We start from the raw sequence: 18,898 nt of genomic DNA, 5'->3' as shown, positions 1-18,898 counted from the left end.
AATAAATAAAGACAATAAAAATCAAATGAATCATCGTTTGCGAGGAAACCGATTTTGAAATTGGTTCCAGTTTTTAGTGGCCAATTTTCGGTGGAACTAAACTTTAACACCGTATGACTAAGTGACATTTGACGAGACATATTTGACTCAATATAATTATTTTCATATCACTTTCATCTCGTATAGTAATATATGAATATACTATTTGGAATTGTAGGTGCCTAAACCAACATTAATTTTGTTCCAGTGGAATTCCGAAGAATTTCGATTAATTATAAGTATAAAAAAAATTATTGTGTACACTCTTAGCTCTGCGGTTTACCCCTCGGGTTTATCAACCGCGAGTTTAGAACTAAACGAGTCACTCCGATTAAAACCTGATTATGTCACTATTTGCATACTATTATTCATTACACACACTACTAATATTTTATATAACGTCTATTTAACTTTCTGCGCTGCCCGTTTTCTTCTTTAGACTAACTGTCCAGAGAGCGGCACTTCGTTTTTATAGCGGTGGGGGTCGAATATTCCAGCCGCCTTCTCGAGAGGGGGCCTCTATGATTCCGGACTACTCGTGAGTATCTTGGAACGCAGATAAGGCCGACTCACTTGTCACAATATCAAAACGTGTAATGGATAATCATCCAAGAAAGTAATACATATCACAAAAACTAAGCCACAACTGGGAACACGCTTCACGGAAAAATTAAAAATATTTAATATTTTCGAATGATAAATACTTTTAGACCGCCGGCGAAACTGAAATTTACTCCAGTAAATCTTAACAAATAAATTTCTTTTTTGTTGAACAGTCCGGACCCTTGTATTGCGAAAAACACTTCTAATACGGTCGATTTTCGAAATCTTCACACTGGATTTATAAATTTTCGTTTATATTTTTAGCCGATTCATTCAAACGGAACAATCCTATTTTACGTACGATTCAACAGCCAAACAAAAAACGTGAACCCGCAGTGCTCGTTCGTTTTGAATTGGTCGTAAAATGGTAACTGAATTAATTATAAATTTAATTTAGTTCAATTTAAACTGGAATCTGATGAATAAATGATACAAATACTAACCAAAAAAATTGGCATTGTTTGAAGTGAACCGCTAATAAAAGATTGAAATCTCCAATTTTAATTGTAATTGTGTGTTACACCTGTATAGGTCCTCGGCACAGTTACAAAATGTTTTTATAGTGGCACGCCTGGTTCTAGTTTTTGCGAGTAGGAAACTACTGAATAATACCTTGCGATTTTATAAAATATTGTAACATCACAATATTTTGTATTCAAACATTGCAACGGATTCCTGCTGCAATTTTCGTTTACATTCCTTTAGAAATTTGGGCCTGAACACAACCCATTTTTCCCAACTTCTTCATTCACTCTCCAACGTAGTGACTTATGAACTTACTATATACTATGCTGTACTTTTGCTGCGTCAAAATTTCATCAGTACTTTAACGAATATATCCGATCGCTCCCAAACTTTGAATTGAGTATACCGGAAACGCCTGAGGTACCTTGTGCCATTGGTTAACAATTCTTAAATCTTGAAGTAACACTTTCAGCTCGGTTGTTCAAGCAATAAATGGGGTTCTTTATTGGTTAAACTTTTGTCGATTTGACACCTTTGGTGTCTTGGTAAATGATTTTGCGATAGTGTTGCATCTAAGTTTAGAATGTTATTTTGATATTGAATGTGTAGCTTTTACGGTTTTTTGGGTAGATCATTGATTGTAACTTAATCCTAAAGACTGTACTGATAATTAAAATATGGGTTTAGTATTCATTTCAAATAAGTGTCTCACTTTTTTTTATGGACTTTTCTATTTCGTCGGTCCTAATGAAAAATAACGTAGAAAACGCCGAAACGAAGAAAAATTATTTATAAAAGACCTTACGCCCGTAAAGGCAATTTGGAAAACTGCACCCACCACAGACCTAAATGCATAAGAAAATGCGATTTGGAATTCTATTCTTGGCATATCTCCAAATTGCATCGGTGTGCGGGAGAGATAACAGGGGAACTTTTCGTGAATCAATTTCTGTTTTTAGATGAGTTCGGGATCAGGGGATTAAGAGTTTTCGTCGCAATCTGGGGAATTATACAGTCGGGTATATTGGGGATTTTGATGGTAGTTTTTCCAGTTGCGGCACCACTCGAAAATACTACAATTCTAATATTGAGTCTTTAGTTAAGTTAAAAAGCAAGTAAAATAGAACAATAAAATGGTACTTAATTTTTATGAGCCTTTGTGTTTTATTAAAATAAAATATATTTTGGACCATGTACGTAATGGGATTGAACGTTTATTTCCTAGTAATAAGATCATCGAGCAACATTGTTTTCATATCGTGTTAATGGGTTAACCATATTTTCCGACAAACAAATCTTGTTGCCTTATCGTATGCGTATCTACCTGAACCGAGAGTAAATCTCGTAAATCCACAAAATAAATGTAAAAGACCAAAATTTAAGCGAAACTTTACTCGGGGAAACCATATCTATTCTCCGCGACTTAATTCGACAGCAATAGCTAAATTATTTCTGCGCCAACAAGTTTACGTGTCTGCTAATCTTCATAATGGTTTAATTACACCGGAATAAATGACAACAGAATTCGTCTCTCCCTAATTACAAACAAAATTTGACAATTTCATTGTGAACTATGACAAGTTAATAATTGTAAATCATAAGTCGTACCTTAAAAACCATCACCTGTTGTGTTTTTCCATGTTTCTAACTTTTTAAAAAAATCAAATCAATGACATAAACAAGAAGGAAGAACCATTCAAGACAACTGAGTAGCGTCCTGTGGGTTACTGACAGCTGAATACCGAATATCTGAATTACCTTCTCAATATTCCGCCAATATCGTTTTATATCCAAGGCCAAACAAGATCTGTCGCTTATAGATGACTGCAATGTCAGTCACCAATAATTGATAGACATGCCAACAATTACCACAAGCCCACAGAACTTCACCCACTACTCCTTTGAAATATTAGAGGATTTCTGGAAAAATGGCGCACCAATAAGAGCAGAAATAATCTAGTACAAGGTGGCCCAAATACTCTAGAATAGAAAAGAGACGCAATAAAACAATTGTGATATATACCGACAACAAGCAGCAATAAAAACTATGCTGAGCTCCAGGTCGGAATATTGATGTGTATAAAGGCATTAGCGACTGGTCAGAATGAGACACGATATAAACTAAAAGGAATATTTTTATTATCATAGCCATGGACACTTACGTACAATATTGGCCAAAAGTGAACCAACAAAATGAAAAAATAAATAAATCATATATGTCAAGTTTCAAAAAACGGATGGTGCATTTGGAAATCCATTTTTCAGTTGTTTGATTTTGTCCATAAAATTTTGTAGTGCCTTTTTGTCACGTTTAAAAAAAAGCGGAAATAAAAGTTTTATCGCGGTATTTAATCAATTTTTACTGATTTATACAAATATGACAAAAAGGCAGTACAGAATTTTTTGAAAAAAAAAATAATTGGACGCAACACGTCATTTTAAAAGTTAAAATAGGATTGAATTTTTATTTTACTTCATGGTGTTTATCCACTTTTGACCAGTATTGTATATTGTTTCATTTCTGAGGAACAGAGTGAAACAGATGTTTGGTATTACTCATATATTGAATTACACGTAAATGATAAAAAGGAAGAAAAAATATAATATTCTTGTCTCATGTTGCAATCTATTAAAGATACAGATTTGGCCAAGAAAACCTTTTTTTGATTTAATGGGTGTAATAGTACCTATTTGTCTCATCATAAATATACAATTCTGAAAGAATGAAATTTTTACCCATCGCCATTTTCGATATACAGAAAACCACGCCTTAAGTATAAAATTTAAAAAATCAACGCCTTACTGGTTGGATTTTCAAAAGTTTTCTTTTGTCTTATTTTGTTTATTCGATACTGGAAAAATTACACCAGTACCTATCATCGTTCTCGAGATGAAAAAAAAACACCTTTTTCAACCTCCTTTGAACCCTGAAGTATCATAATATTGTATTGTGATCCGAACTTAATTTGTCTGTATACAAAATTTCAAAGAATGGTTTATTAGAGCAAGCGGAGATAGCAACAGTGGTATGTATCACTTAAGAAGAACAAGTCATAATATGCATTAAGCTCCATCCCTCATGAGACGCCCTGTGCATGCCCATTGGTAGGTACTATATTTATATTTATTACATGTTGTGGATAACCTGCAAGAAATACCCGCCATTATATACCTTGCAAGTAAAATAAAAAAGTTACGAAAATGTTGCATTCATAGTGAAACACCTTGTGGGTAATATGCAGATACTTGAAATACTAACTCTTGAATACTTAAAAAATGTACCTAAGTGCAGAACAATATCAAAGGAGGTTGAAATTTGGTTTGGATTTTCTAAATAGACATAATGAGGATAATAATTTTTTGAAGAACGTTTTATGAACTGATGAAAGTTCGTTCACTATAAGAAAGGACGACAAAATACGCGATATTGGTCTTTAAATAATGCTAGACAAATACACGAAATAAAAACCCAGGGGTCCAATCAATGGATGGTGTGGTGTTATAGATGAGCATATTTTGGGTCCGATATTTTTGGATCAATTTAACTGGATATCATTATTTTCAACTCTTAGAGCACCAAATAGAACAATATATAGAAGATTTAGCAATAAATATATCAGCGCTGATTATATGACACAATGTCGTACAAGTTAAAAATTTTGTTAACATGGAATATCCCAGGAGTTGAATAGGGAACGGCAGAACTATGGATTGGCCAGCCAACAGCCCCGACTTAACTTTAATGGATTTTTTCTTTTGGGGACACATAAAAAATCACGTGCACAGAACTCCTTGTAATAATCCGGAAACGTTACTAAATGCAAGACATCATACAGTTAGAATGTATGAGAAATGTATTCAGGAAAATTGTAGTCAAATACCGCAGTATTTAGAAAAGAATAGAATTTAGAATTTTTAGTGTTTTTGTTCTAATTTTATTTGAAAATAATTATTGTTGTTTTAGTCAGTCAGGGCACTCTTTGAAATTATATTTGGCAAAAAACTTGGCTACTAACCTTACATTTTTTGTTTTTATTTACCTTGATATCTCTAAAAAAAAAGTTACAGCCAATTGACATGTTATCAAGATGAATTCAATGCACCGTACCTGTAGATGCACCTTAAAGGGTTTTATTGTCTTCTTTTTATTCTCCAGAAATTAGATATCTCCTCTTCACTTCCGACCTGGATTTCAGCACCTTTCAACATTCTGGTATCGGTTTCGGTACCTTCGCCTTTGAGTACTACAGAGGTTGAAATCGACCAATAGGTGCCAGGTGCCGATCCTATACTGGAATGTTAAAATGCGTTCAGGGAGACAGTCGCAATAGACTCTTTGAGTTGCAATGACCCACAAGCTAATAGCTAACTCTTCTTAATTGTTATCTTTAATCTGGAATGACTGGCTTCTGCCTACTTTTGTCCCAATCCCAAAACAATCTCTACCATCTAAATGTGATGACCACCGACTCATAAGTCTAATGAGCCATGTTCTGAAAATACTCCTAAGTATCGTGCACGCCAGAATACACAACATATGCGAAACTGAAATTTCTGACACGCAATTTGGATTCCGCAATGGGCTTGGAACTCGGTAGCCATTTTCGCCTTTAACGTTCTTGCCCAGAGATGCCTAGACGTCAAACAGGATGTGTACTTTGTCTATTATAGTAAAGCGTTTGATAATGTCTGGCAGGATATCCTACAAAAACTGAACATCGACTATCACGTCAAGCAGATCATATCAAAGCTGTATTGGCGTCAAGCCGCTAAGGCTTGGGATCATAGATAACGCAGAGGTCAGCATACGGAAGGGTGTCAGACAGGGGTGTATCTTGTCTGCAATGCTATTCAACATATACTTGGAGAATATTTTTAGAGTAGCATTGGAAGACGAATGGGATATAAATAAATGGGAAAATCCTTAATAATATTAGGTACTCTGACGACACTGTTTTGTGTGCGAGCTCTCTCGAGCATTTACAGAGCCTATTAAACAAAGTAGTGAAAGCTAGCAAAGATTACGGCCTCAACGTAGTAGACGGAAAAACAATTGAACAAGTAAAACACTACAAATACCTTGGCACCATAATTAATGAAGACGTTCAACATAAACAGGAAATCCTTTCACGCATTGAACAGGTAAGAAAAGTCTTCATAAAAATGAAAAAAACTATTGACGGCTCCGGACCTATCACTAACAGTAAGATCAAAAATGGTCCAATGCTATGTATTTCCCGTGGAGGTTGGAAGCTTTTGAAATGTGGACTTATAGACGCATACTGAGAGGCTCTTGGATGAGTTGAAACACAAACGAGGAAGACTGGGTAAAGAACTCGAAATACTCTTTACCATTAAACAAACGCAAAGTTGAGTTCCTGTTACATATATCACGCGGTATAAGATATGAGCTGCTGAAACTCACTATGGAGGGCAACATTGTAGATAGACGAAGTGTAAGGCGCCAAAGAATCTCCTGGTTGCGCAATCATCGAGAATGGTTTGGTCTATCGTCAATTGAATTATTTTGATCAGCAGTATCAAAAGTGAAGGTAGCCATAATGATCAACAACCTCCAAAGGAGAAGCTGATACAAGAAGAATCTGGGAGGGCAATTATTATATTATATACCCTACTCTATAATAAAATATCAAACGTTCGCATAGTGTGTAGACGTCAGCTTCATCTAGCCACGGTCGCGGGTCACTTCAGATGTTTGAGTGACGAATTTGAGAACGATCGAATTATTTCTGTAGATTCTTTAGATTCGCTATTTTACAAAAACTAATGCTCGTAAAAAAAGTTTGATAAATTTTTTCAGTCACTCGTTTATTAAGTACTCGTTCCGCTCGAGCCAAATCAAATTCCTGGATACAGTAGCATTTATAAAACTTATTACATAATATATTTAACTCCGTGGGCGAAAATTTTGACCTGAAAAGCAATTTGTAAAATTTCCCTCATTGAGGCGGCAGATTTTCCATCTCGTTGCAGACTTCCGCTACTAAATTATATCCGTTCACCTTAATAAAAGAATCATGTTTCCATCAATTTAGCAACAGTAACAAAAGGAAATTAACAAATTAAGGTGCGATTTTTTGATTGATTGGATGAACGGCAAGTATAAGAAAAATATTGAAGAGTTTTAGTTTTGGTTTTGTGTAATCTTGAGTGGGAGAATATTCTAATATATGTTAATGATCGGCGTACGCGTAAAATCAAACGTAGTCGTCATCAAAGGGCTAAAGGAAACGATCGAAGTGCATTAGTCGAGGAAGAATTTCGGAGGTTTCGCAGAAATTTGGACGAAATTGAACCTTGAATATTGCAACGCGTGACATCAAAACATGCTTTCTAATTGCTAATTGTGTAACAGCTACCCATGAAAAATAAATAAAATAATAAATAAATAAATAATAATAAATAATAATGAATAATAAATAATAATAATAATAAGCATGGTGGGGGAGAAACGTATCCTTGCTTCACCCATCCAACGGGTTGATTTGTTGGGGGTGTGGACTGTATTATTGCGGGGCTGGTTTATTTTAAATGATAGCCGTTTAACACAGCACAAACTATATTCAGTCACAACGCGACGGTACAAATCAGTTTCTTTGAGTTAATCACAAACACAATTTGTTTTAAAATAGAGATTAAACTTCCTCGAAAGAAACCATTTGAGAGGCTAGTCCAAAGAGGACACCGACTTATAAGGGAATATATTAAGAGCGAAAGGGGCTTAAAGGGGGGTTTAACGATAGGGCGATTTTCACGTTTCTATTATCAAGGTCGCGGTCAACTGACTGTTTCGCGCAACGCATGTCTGGAAAACAGGCGCCGTCGGGGCGGTCAGTCACGTCTATGTAGCGTGATCAAGGGAGGCGATAGACGTTGCCACGTCTAATCCGCAATATCCGCGTTTTGGGGTTCGCGAGGGCATTGGGTTGTTTTATCAACACATGGATTACTGTAAACTCCTGGCATCTCAAATGAAATTTTGTCTTTGATGAATCGAAGATGTTTAGAGATTTTTGGTGTGGTAAATCTGTTTTTGACGTTATATTTCTTTAGAACTTTTGAAATGTGGTCAGTGATGTTTTATTGAGATAATTTTACTGCTCTGTAAACAACCGATCAATTTCGGGCCAAATGGTGATGTGACAATGCATTAAGGTGTCGGTCTGTATGTGTAGGTTTTCTGTATACATAATGACCAAGTGTTAGGTCTGATTTTCTGTTGATAAGAATATCTCACAATTTGAGGTTGTTATTACTTTTTAATTCAAGGGTAAAACGTATGTTAGGGTGTATAGAGTTTAACTGCCTAAGAAAATCTACTAGGGATTCTTTGGATAATTTTGGTTTCTGATGGAAGGTGTCAAGAGCTTTCTTCTCAAAGGCTATATATATTCGCCATGGCTGGTGATAGTGGAGACCGTTATAAGAAAAATGTACTCCAGACAAACATTTTTCAATTAAGATAAGAAGGTTTAATTCTAGATTCTCGGATTTTAATATATCTGAAATGATGGTGAGAGTTTCAGGAATAAGAACTTTAGTGGAGAAGGATTATACGTCAAAACTAACCAGATTATGTTGTGCTTTTTAATTGCTCAATGACGTGAAAGGAATTAAGTGCGAAACTATCAGTTTTCCCTGTAAAGGGTTTTAATAAGGAAACTAGATATTTTGCTACAGAATATATTGCAGAACCAATGGTGCTGACAATAGGTCGAAGGGTATAATCCTGGCAATTGCAAAATCTGAACGCATCGCCCTAAAATCTCTGAAGTCTAATCCCGACATCGTAATGCTAAAAGCAGGTAAGTAAAATGCTGCGGTGCGGTGGTCATGAACACATATTAATATCAGGAGAAAATTCAAGATATTCTTACAGACGGATCATATCATCCACGTCCTACGTCATCTATGGAACGCAACTTTAAATTTGTTATTAAAGCTTCTTCTCTCCGTGAAAAAATCTGTTACCCCTCATGACTCTAAAAACGTACTCCCAAAGATTCACAAACCAGGATTACCCCTTCGACCTATTGTCAGCACAATGACCAGATATACTTAAATTTTAATGCATCGTAATGATTAACTTAATCAAAAAAAGATAGGGATTAGGAAAAAGAAACAAAATATCTGCGATGGAAAGGAACCATCATCTGAAAAACTTTCCAGACCGTCATTGTAATGTATTATTAAGGTATAGTAAGGTATGTGGCAGTGTACTGGTCTTCTGGGCTTCGATTGAAACCAAAACAACCAACAATACGAAACAAATGGTTTGGTCTTTGAAGTATTTATCTCGAATCCCGTTCTGGCACTTACATTTGTTAGAGGGGTCGTTAATGTTTCATTATACTGATACTGAACATGAAACTTATTCCAATAAAGATCTCATCGGCGTGACTCACGAGAGATATAGTTCTGTGACCATTACATTATCTGACTTTGTTTTCTTAGTACGTGGACGTCAACCAGTCTAGCGACAGTGTCCCGCTATCATATATCATTGAAAAGCTTTCCGAGCTTGCTGGTTCGCTAAGATGTTCTGCTTTTTCCGGTTCTTGATTGCACTTTGTCTCCTTTATGGCCCGTATAACCAAGTGAAGTTTTCTTTTTTCTCGATGTGTGGGTAGTTGTTCTTTCGTGTCCAAGTCCGTGTCTAAGTATTGACTGTCTAAAGAGTGATACATACGAATTTCAATAAATAATAAATAAATATATATATATATATATATATATATATATATATATATATATATATATATATATATATATATATATATATATATATATATATATATATATATATATATATATATATATATATATATATATATATATATATATATATATTCTCACGTATTGATTCACGGATGGAAAAATGTGATGACACTATATTCCGGGATATCATCCGTTCGCTCGTTGAACTCCGACTGGAATCCTGCATCCGACTGGAATCCTGCAAATCTTGCATCCGACTGGAATCCTGCAGACGTTTCGCCAAAATCTCACTTGGCATCTTCAATGCTCGCGCTCCGAGTGTTCGAAGTGTTTTCGGAGCGCGAGCATTGAAGATGCCAAGTGAGATTTTGGCGAAACGTCTGCAGGATTCCAGTCGGATGCAAGATTTGCAGGATTCCAGTCGGATGCAGGATTCCAGTCGGAGTTCAACGAGCGAACGGATGATATCCCGGAATATAGTGTCATCATATATATATATATATATATATATATATATATATATATATATATATATATATATATATATATATATATATATATATATATATATATATATATATATATATATATATATATATATATATATATATATATATATATATATATATATATATATATATATATATATATATATATATATATATATATATATATATATATATATATATATATATATATATATATATATATATATATATATATATATATATATATATATATATATATATATATATATATATATATATATATATATATATATATATATATATATATATATATATATGTTTAGCTTTTGGTTCTTGGGTTATAGGTCTTTGTATTAAAAGCGATTAAAATTTTTTTTGTCCATATATTGACGTTTCGGTCTTCTATGACCTTTTTCAGAAAGGGGTACAGTCAAAAAGAGACAAACACAAATCTTAAAATTGAAGAGGTAGCATCATATGAAAGTTTATACTTTAAAAGCGTTTGGTTTTGTCATAGTGCCCTTGATAAAAGATAAAAGTCCAGCAAAAAATGATTTGTATACTGCACTCACACACATAATACACACAAATTTAACGAAACAGTTAAAATATATATAAGAGTTTAAAATAATAATAATAATAATAATACCGATACGCGAGGTTTGCTCGCGTCGACGTCTAAGAAAAAACAAAATATAAACAATATATATATATATATATATATATATATATATATATATATATATATATATATATATATATATATATATATATATATATATATATATATATATATATATATATATATTCTATGCTAACAATGTTTATGTTTTTTCATGAAGTAATCTCGGAGCACATATTTGTTAACAATGATCCTATATAAGGATCAATTTTACCGAAAATTCGCATTTGCTCTAAAAACGACCCGACAGCAATTTTGAATATACGGACATTATGTCATTCGAGGGGCAAAATCCTGTTCATGTTTTTGTTATTTTGCGGTAAGGCGAATAACAGAGGACTCGTTACAGTTTAACGAAATATCGCGGCGATTCGGTTGGATTCGGTTGGAAAATTGTCCACGCTGCAGCACAACGGCAAGTTTGCGGGTCAAGGTTACAATAAATATAGCACGTTCAGTAACGCGGAACATCTAAAATTAGAGAATGCGGGATCGAAAATGCTATTCTGGAATCAACACTTGTTAATGGTAGGCCATCCACATTTCGAACGGAATTTGTTAATTACCATCAAACCAATACCACATTATTATGGTGTTTCTTGATGTGTTGACTGTTAAAGACTTATAAAAAGGTTTTCATTACTTGGCTATATGAAATGAAATGAATGAAATGAAAATGAAAGTCCAAGCAAACAGTTTACACAAAAACTCCACTTCTATCATAGTTATAGTTTAGTGGTACAACATGCAATAACAGATCACCTTTACTTTCAAAGCTAGTAAAAAAGATAATTGATCGTTAAATTTTATGTTATATTATTATATCAATACATTTTCTATCGTAATAATAGCTAAACCCTTTAATTTTCATTATTTTGTAGTACATAAAACAATTGCAAGATCACCCAACTTATAACTGATTTGAGACTGTGTGGGAACATGATACAAAGTCGCATAATAGATATTCAAATTTATTGTTCACTTCGCAAACGCAATGGAATTTTCTATTTGACAATGTAAATGTCGGCACATATCAAGGAAAAGCGTTATCGAACTTTCGAATTGATAAAGTACCTTGCACGGTTGTGAAGTTTTAGGGTTGGAAATCGACTGAATCAGTCGAATCATAAATTGAAGCACGTCCTCGGCTAAAATTAGATTTTTAAGCTGCCGCAAAATCGAACATAAAAGAACGCCAATTTCTCGCCAACATAGCTGTACGGCTTTTATCAAACGGTTAGCACAAATCTTTTACTTAAGTGAGCATAAAAGAGAGATTAAATACAAACCATTTAATCCGTATTTTTAGCTAAAACGAATTGTTGCAAGTGTATGTTTCCTAAATTCTTATGGAAACAAATAAAAAGATAAAAAAGTAAAAAAAATACGAAATTTTTTATTTGAAAAAAATGACATAACATAAAAATATAAACCTTACAAATCAAGAGTTATACATAAAAAAAAAATCAAAGATGGAATTTGAACAAGAGGTCGCTTGATCAGCCATTGTCTTCCTTATTTGGCAACCTGGATGCATTTTTAAAAGAATATTTTACCGCAATACACTGATAAATTTTATTAGAAACAAACATCTTTTTTTTAGTCAATCAAGTTGGCTTTTCTTTTCTATTTATCTGATTGTTCTAAAATTGTTGTCGTTTCAGGTTTAACGACACTCAACTAAGACGCCAATTATGGCAAGTAAATTTTGAAAAATAACTAATTTCATTTTTCAAAGTGATCAAGTATTTATCAGTGAATTTTGTTTCTATTTTTATGTATTCCAAATCGTGGAGAAGTTGTATAAGTAAAAATATATATGTGCCTTTGCGATTTTTTCACAAATTTACAATTTCTGCAAATCAAATACCACAAATAATTCGAATCGAATTATTTTTTGCACATTTACAAGATAAATTCGCAGGTTTAACGTGAAAGTATTTCTAATTTGCATTTTTTTTTACAGGAGATCGACTTACAAGGGTTCTGCGAATTTCTGGACATGTATTTGGAAATCGAGGCGCCTAGAGAACTATGCAAACATCTGTTTCTCTCCTTTGTGCGGAAGAGCGTGAAAGTGGAAGGTAAAGCGTTTAAGGAGATGACGGTACTCAGTTCAACAACGGCTTGTGCTCCTATAACATCGCATAATAAAGGTTGCTATGCTTTCTGCTGATATTTAATCACTGCGTCGTTTGTAAAAAAAATTTGGAATAGCGCTTGCATAAGTTACCACGAAATTTAACGAAACTTAAAAAATAAACTTCATATAACTTCTTGTTCCGATCTATAGTGGGAAACTACGTCAAGTTGGGTTATGACTTCTTCATTAATATTTCATTACGTAAAGGACAGACAACCGCCACTGAGTTAACGTTAACTTTTAGTTTTAACTTAAATGTTTTTTGTGTAAAACTAGGTCGGACCTTTCAGTCGTCTAATGTCATGTATGGGTGATTCGGTTCTAACTGTTATTTCTTTACTTAAAATTTCTATGATTTTAAAACTAGACTTTTTAAATTTTTTATTCATATTATTCAGCTATTTTACTGTAAAAATAAAAGGCTGAAAAGATTTTACTATAACTTCAAGATGTCAAGAACGGGAAACTGATTTCAAATTTTCCGTTCCACGGTACTGACTCATTTATCCACGATTCTAACTCTTTGCACTATTTCATCAACTCCATGTTTGTAAGGAGTACTCAGATGACACTTTCAACATAATTCTCTAGACCTTTCATAAATGTCAAGGCAGATGGCGCTCGAGTCATATAAATTAAAATTCAAAAATTTGTTAAATTTTAAAGAGAAAAGGTATTGAACCAGAATTCAGTGTTAATTTAAAACATTAACCAAAAAAGTGATCATAGAAAAAAGAATTTATGAGGTAACCACTTTTTTTATACATAAATTTTAGAAATGGACATGACACGGTGCTGATATTAAGCTGATATATTGTCCGTTCCCTCTGAATGACACATTATATTATATAAAACAAAAGTAAAATTATGAAAAATATTCATGATTGTCTAATTAATAAAAAACTTTCATTATTAGATAATTAATTAATCGCCAGTGAGAACAAACAAGACACACAAAACATCACAGTTAAAACAGAATCACCCGTATTCGTCATGACAAATACAGTGAGTACAAAGTGGATTTTAAGCATAATCTAATTTAAATTTAAAAGCTGTACACCAGTAATCGTATCTGTAGATTAGAAAAAAATGAAAATTGGAAGGAAAATAAACCTATTTTAACTAAGAGAAATCGCTGAGGGTATGAACCAACAAATTAATTAACTAAAATTTCGTGATTTCCAGCGTCACATTAATTACATTTAAACTTGGACTCTCGCTCATAGCTAACCAACTAGTGTCATCCATTTCCCTCAGATAGAGATCATACATTTGCTGCATGTAGTTCGAAAATGTTCAACTCTTTCCGTCAAATCAGTTATGTTACAACTAAAAAGTTTTGTTTAGTTTTGGTCAATAGGTACTTGTTACAGATGCACTATAACGGATAAAACGCATGGAAACCACACAACTTAAGTCATCTATCCAAAAAGCATTTTTTTTAATTCGAAGAGTTCCAATTCTAAACATAAATTACTTTTTAAAACACATGAATTATATTATAATAATGTCATGGATAATCCGGTTATTGTGGCATTCAATCTAAAATCTAATCTAAAATTATTTATCATTACTTTCTTTGCGACTGATGACGCAAATGTTGCATACGTTATGTGTTTGGTTTATCTGCAATAATAACTAAAAAAATATATCATTTTGCCGTCACTATGTGCTTTTGTTGCTTTCGCCATATTTAGCCTGCGAACAGTAATAACTATCGGAAATTTTATCGTCGTCTCTTCTAATAAACAGAGCGTACTAAGCAAAAAATTAACACACGGGCCTATAGTTGAGAATTGAGATCGCAGAAAAAACTTTTCGGTTGTTTCCTCTAGATTTCGGTAGTGGGTATATAGAGGATTTTAAAGTGCTATAGAGCAGGGTTACAGCACCGGTTTTATTAGTAAAAAGCATTGTCTTCAATGACGTCAATTCGAAAAAATCTTTGTATATAAGACATGTAGTCTTTATGTCCATTGTTGTTTATTTGATACTGTGAAAGAAACAATATGTTCATATTTTAAGCAAATACATTGTCTTTGCTATTTTCAACATATATTTTAACGAAATAATAAATCGCTTCGATCTGCGACGGTGTAAAAAACTTAACATTACGTGCTAGAAATTGAGAATTCCCTTCAGCGCTCGTAGTTCGTAAAATAAAAGTTGAAATATACTCTCAGTCTCTTGGAAACGCTGATTACATCTTTTCGTATTTCTTACGTCTACCAAAATAGCGTTCCAGAAAAAGTAACTCTCAAAATTGAGGCAAGAATATTACAGGAAAGGAAGTGTATCAAAATATCAAAATATGTACTTTGACAAATGATAGATGTTGGGCAGTTGATTCTTAAACATGATAAATCTGTGTCAACTTTTTAGAACTATTTTCCATATAGACGCGTCAACTTCCCCAAATTGTGGTCGCCTTTACGGCATACACGATCAACATCTAGCATCTACCATCAAAAATTTTAATAATTTCAATACAGAACTTTTAAAATAATATAGAAACTTATAGTAATTATTTTTTGCACTAATATCTAAAATGCAATTTTTTTACATTTTCTGTTTGTTTTATCGGTTATAATATCCAGAATAATACACGAAATGCTCGAGGCAATATTACAAAATGTATGCCATGATGTATGTATGCATGATATAAAAAAAACACCATTTGATATTAGGATTTCCCACAAATATTCGCATCCCAAAAGCGCAAATTTCCGTTTTCGAACTATTTCCATAATGTTGCCAGCGTTACCTCACGCAATGCAGTTCACACGCCAATTATTTGCAACATGTTCGGCAATGCAACAGAAAGAATGTGCCGATCAAGAATTGATTTTTCTGCAGAGAAAGAAAAAATATGTATGTACAAATCTATCAATTAGTTGGTTTTTATGGTAAAATCTACCAACTTTTCTTCTTAGCCTGCGTTATGTTAGACGGTTATAGCACAGTTTATCTGCTATGGAAATACCTATCAAAACTATATGAAGTAAAAGAACTTCGAACTTTTATTTTTATTTTCACCTAACTACGCAATACTTTCGACATTCAGATCACTATCTGTTATCGAGTGTAAATTAAACTAATTCCACAAACGCTTTTGCCCTTATATATTAGTTTAAGTTGTTCATCCACTGCCGGGCTGGGAGCAGTCAATCTTGAAAATGGCCACTAAGGACGTGAGACATATTAGTGGTTTCCAAAGTCACTGCTAAATAGAATTATAACCAATTACAAAGCAGACTCTATAGTGGGCCCACCTGACGAAGATAAACCCTTAACAATTCCGTATATAAAACGTACGTCTGAAAAGAGCAGACGAATAGCGGAACAAAGATCAAAGCATTAAGAGATGGTGCATCTATCACGTACCTGGTGAATTCCGGGGGTCGTATACTGGAGAGAGCAAACATCCTCTAAATGTGCGAATCGAAGCACATACGCGAAAGTGAGAAACATTGAGATCTGGCTGGAGAGCATTTTGGTGGAAGCCAAATAACATAAAATAATCAGAAACCCGTGTTTTCCACCCAGTACCTAATTGGAAGAAACGTACATTTGAAAAAGGCTTTTTTGTAGCAAATAGTATCAACGTTCTTAGCAACCCAAGTATGAACACACCCATATGGAAATCACTTATGAAATGCATTACTGCTGGCGACATGATTAACTCATGTAGTCTTCAGAATTAGTTTGGTGTCTACTTAATAAATTCGAATTTCTTTCAGTTTTAATCATGAAACATTGTCTTTCACGTTCAAATAACCGATACTAGTTTGTTTGAAATTCTAGCAGAAATTGATAATTTGAAAATTAATAAATTATCAAGACACTCATGGAAACAGGACCTCCAAAATACAATACAGATAATGATTAGCAAAATAATTCCTGGAAACCCCTGCCTAGTTTTAAAATTCGCAGTACTCAGGAAGTATACATTTCTTTGGATTTGGATATGCTCCTGATGAACGGTTCAATACAAACTGGAGCTTGACTAACTTCATCAAACGCTGAAGAAACAAATTTCTAATTAAGCCGAATCAAACTACGCATTCCCGAAACGATGTGCGCTTGTAATGGGTGTTTTTTTTTTAATGTATAGAACTTTAAGTTGGCATTACTGTTCAAGATGGCGACCGATTTAACAGTGTCAAGTGATTTATTCTCTGTTTTGTTTGGCAATTCATCATGAATATACTCACGCCTGAACAACGCTTGCAAATAGTGCAATTTTATTTCGAAAATAATGGTTGTGTGCGGAATACGTATCGCGCACTACGTCCATTTTATCGTCGACACAATCGTCCATCAGAGCAGTTAATTCGTTTAACCATGGAACGTTTTCGCACCACGTTTACTCTTATTGATAAGCTATTGCAGTTGTAGAGCGTGGCATTGAGGAAGACCCGAATGAGTCCATCCGCCATCGAGCACAGGGATTGGATCTGTGTCCATCCACTTTATGAAAGATTTTGCGGAAGGATCTTGGTTTACGTGCTTACAAAATCCAACTCGTGCAAGAATTGAAGCCAAACGATCATCAAGTAAGGCCTAGATTCGTCGAATGGGTCCAAAACGAGATTGCCGTTGTTCCCGATTTTCATAAGCGAATTATGTTTAGCGATGAAGCGCACTTCTGGTTGAATGGGTACGTCAACAAACAAAACTGCCGCATTTGGAGCGAAGCTAATCCTCAAGTGTATGTCGAAACACCGTTATATCCAGAAAAACTGACTGTTTGGTGCGCGTTATGGGCTGGTGGAATCATTGGTCCGTACTTCTTCAAAAACGATGATGGCCAGAACATTACAGCAAATGGTGATCGGTATAGAGCTATGATTACTAACTCTTTCATTCCTGAATTGAATAACCATGATGGCCAGGAGATGTGGTTTCAACAAGACCGCGCAACATGTCACACAGCTCGTGCCACAATCGATTTATTGAAAGACACGTTTTGTGACCGCCTAATTTCACGTTTTGGACCTGTGCATTGGCCTCCAAGATCTTGTGATTTAACACCGCTAGACTACTTTCTGTGGGGCTATGTAAAGTCATTGATCTATGCGGATAAGCCAAAAACTCTTGACCATTTGGAAGACAACATTCGCCGTGTTATTGCCGATATACGGCCACAAATGTTGGAAAAAGTCATCGAAAATTGAACGTCCAGATTGGACTACATCCGCGCGAACCGTAGCGGTCATATGCCAGAAATCATATTTAAAATGTAATGGCACAAGATTATCTTTCGGATAAATAAAATTCATGTCAATCGAATAATCCATCGTTGTTTTATTGCAACTTAAAGTTCTATACATCGAAAAAAAAAACACCCCTTATGTCCTAATTAAAGTACAAAACATGATATGCAGCGAACGAACAAGAATACACCAATTGTGATGCTTGTCTTAGAACTTCCATGAGCTCTGAATCGTCATATTTCATTATCGCTAGTTCAATTCACGGTTCCACAGTTGTCGCATGGAACTTTTCTTTGTTTCTACCAACTAATAACGAGGATGCATTGTTTCAGACTTCGGAACTGTTTCCATTTCAGGGTCGACACCGAATGTGAACGCAGTCGGAGATTTGAGCAGCATCGCTGAGAAGCCGAAGTCGTTTGTCGAAAGGATACAAGGACTTGGGGAGAGTTTATTAGGACATCATAGATCAGACAGCGATTGCTCGACTAGAGGGAAAACCGGTAAGCATTTCTGTTGACGT

The 18,898-nt window shown here is 34.2% G+C and overlaps 1 protein-coding gene across 4 annotated transcripts in view; it reads left to right on the top strand.

Annotated features, from left to right (window-relative positions):
- LOC132700179 (diacylglycerol kinase 1) overlaps positions 1–18,898 on the top strand; it is a 153,876-nt gene that overhangs the window by 87,187 nt on the left and 47,791 nt on the right. For 3 of the 4 annotated variants that reach the window (XM_060667351.1, XM_060667360.1, XM_060667378.1), the window contains exons 4-5: positions 12,983–13,172; positions 18,732–18,878. In XM_060667351.1, coding sequence (XP_060523334.1) covers positions 12,983–13,172; positions 18,732–18,878 — 337 coding nt within the window. The remainder of the gene's footprint in view (positions 1–12,982; positions 13,173–18,731; positions 18,879–18,898) is intronic. The other variant, XM_060667369.1, reaches the window with a different exon arrangement.

The sequence above is a fragment of the Cylas formicarius genome, unplaced genomic scaffold (genome assembly GCF_029955315.1).
Source record: "Cylas formicarius isolate icCylForm1 unplaced genomic scaffold, icCylForm1.1 PGA_scaffold_10__41_contigs__length_53128322, whole genome shotgun sequence".
NCBI classification, from domain to species: Eukaryota; Metazoa; Arthropoda; class Insecta; order Coleoptera; family Brentidae; genus Cylas; species Cylas formicarius.
This window is presented reverse-complemented; position numbering and strand designations above follow the sequence as displayed.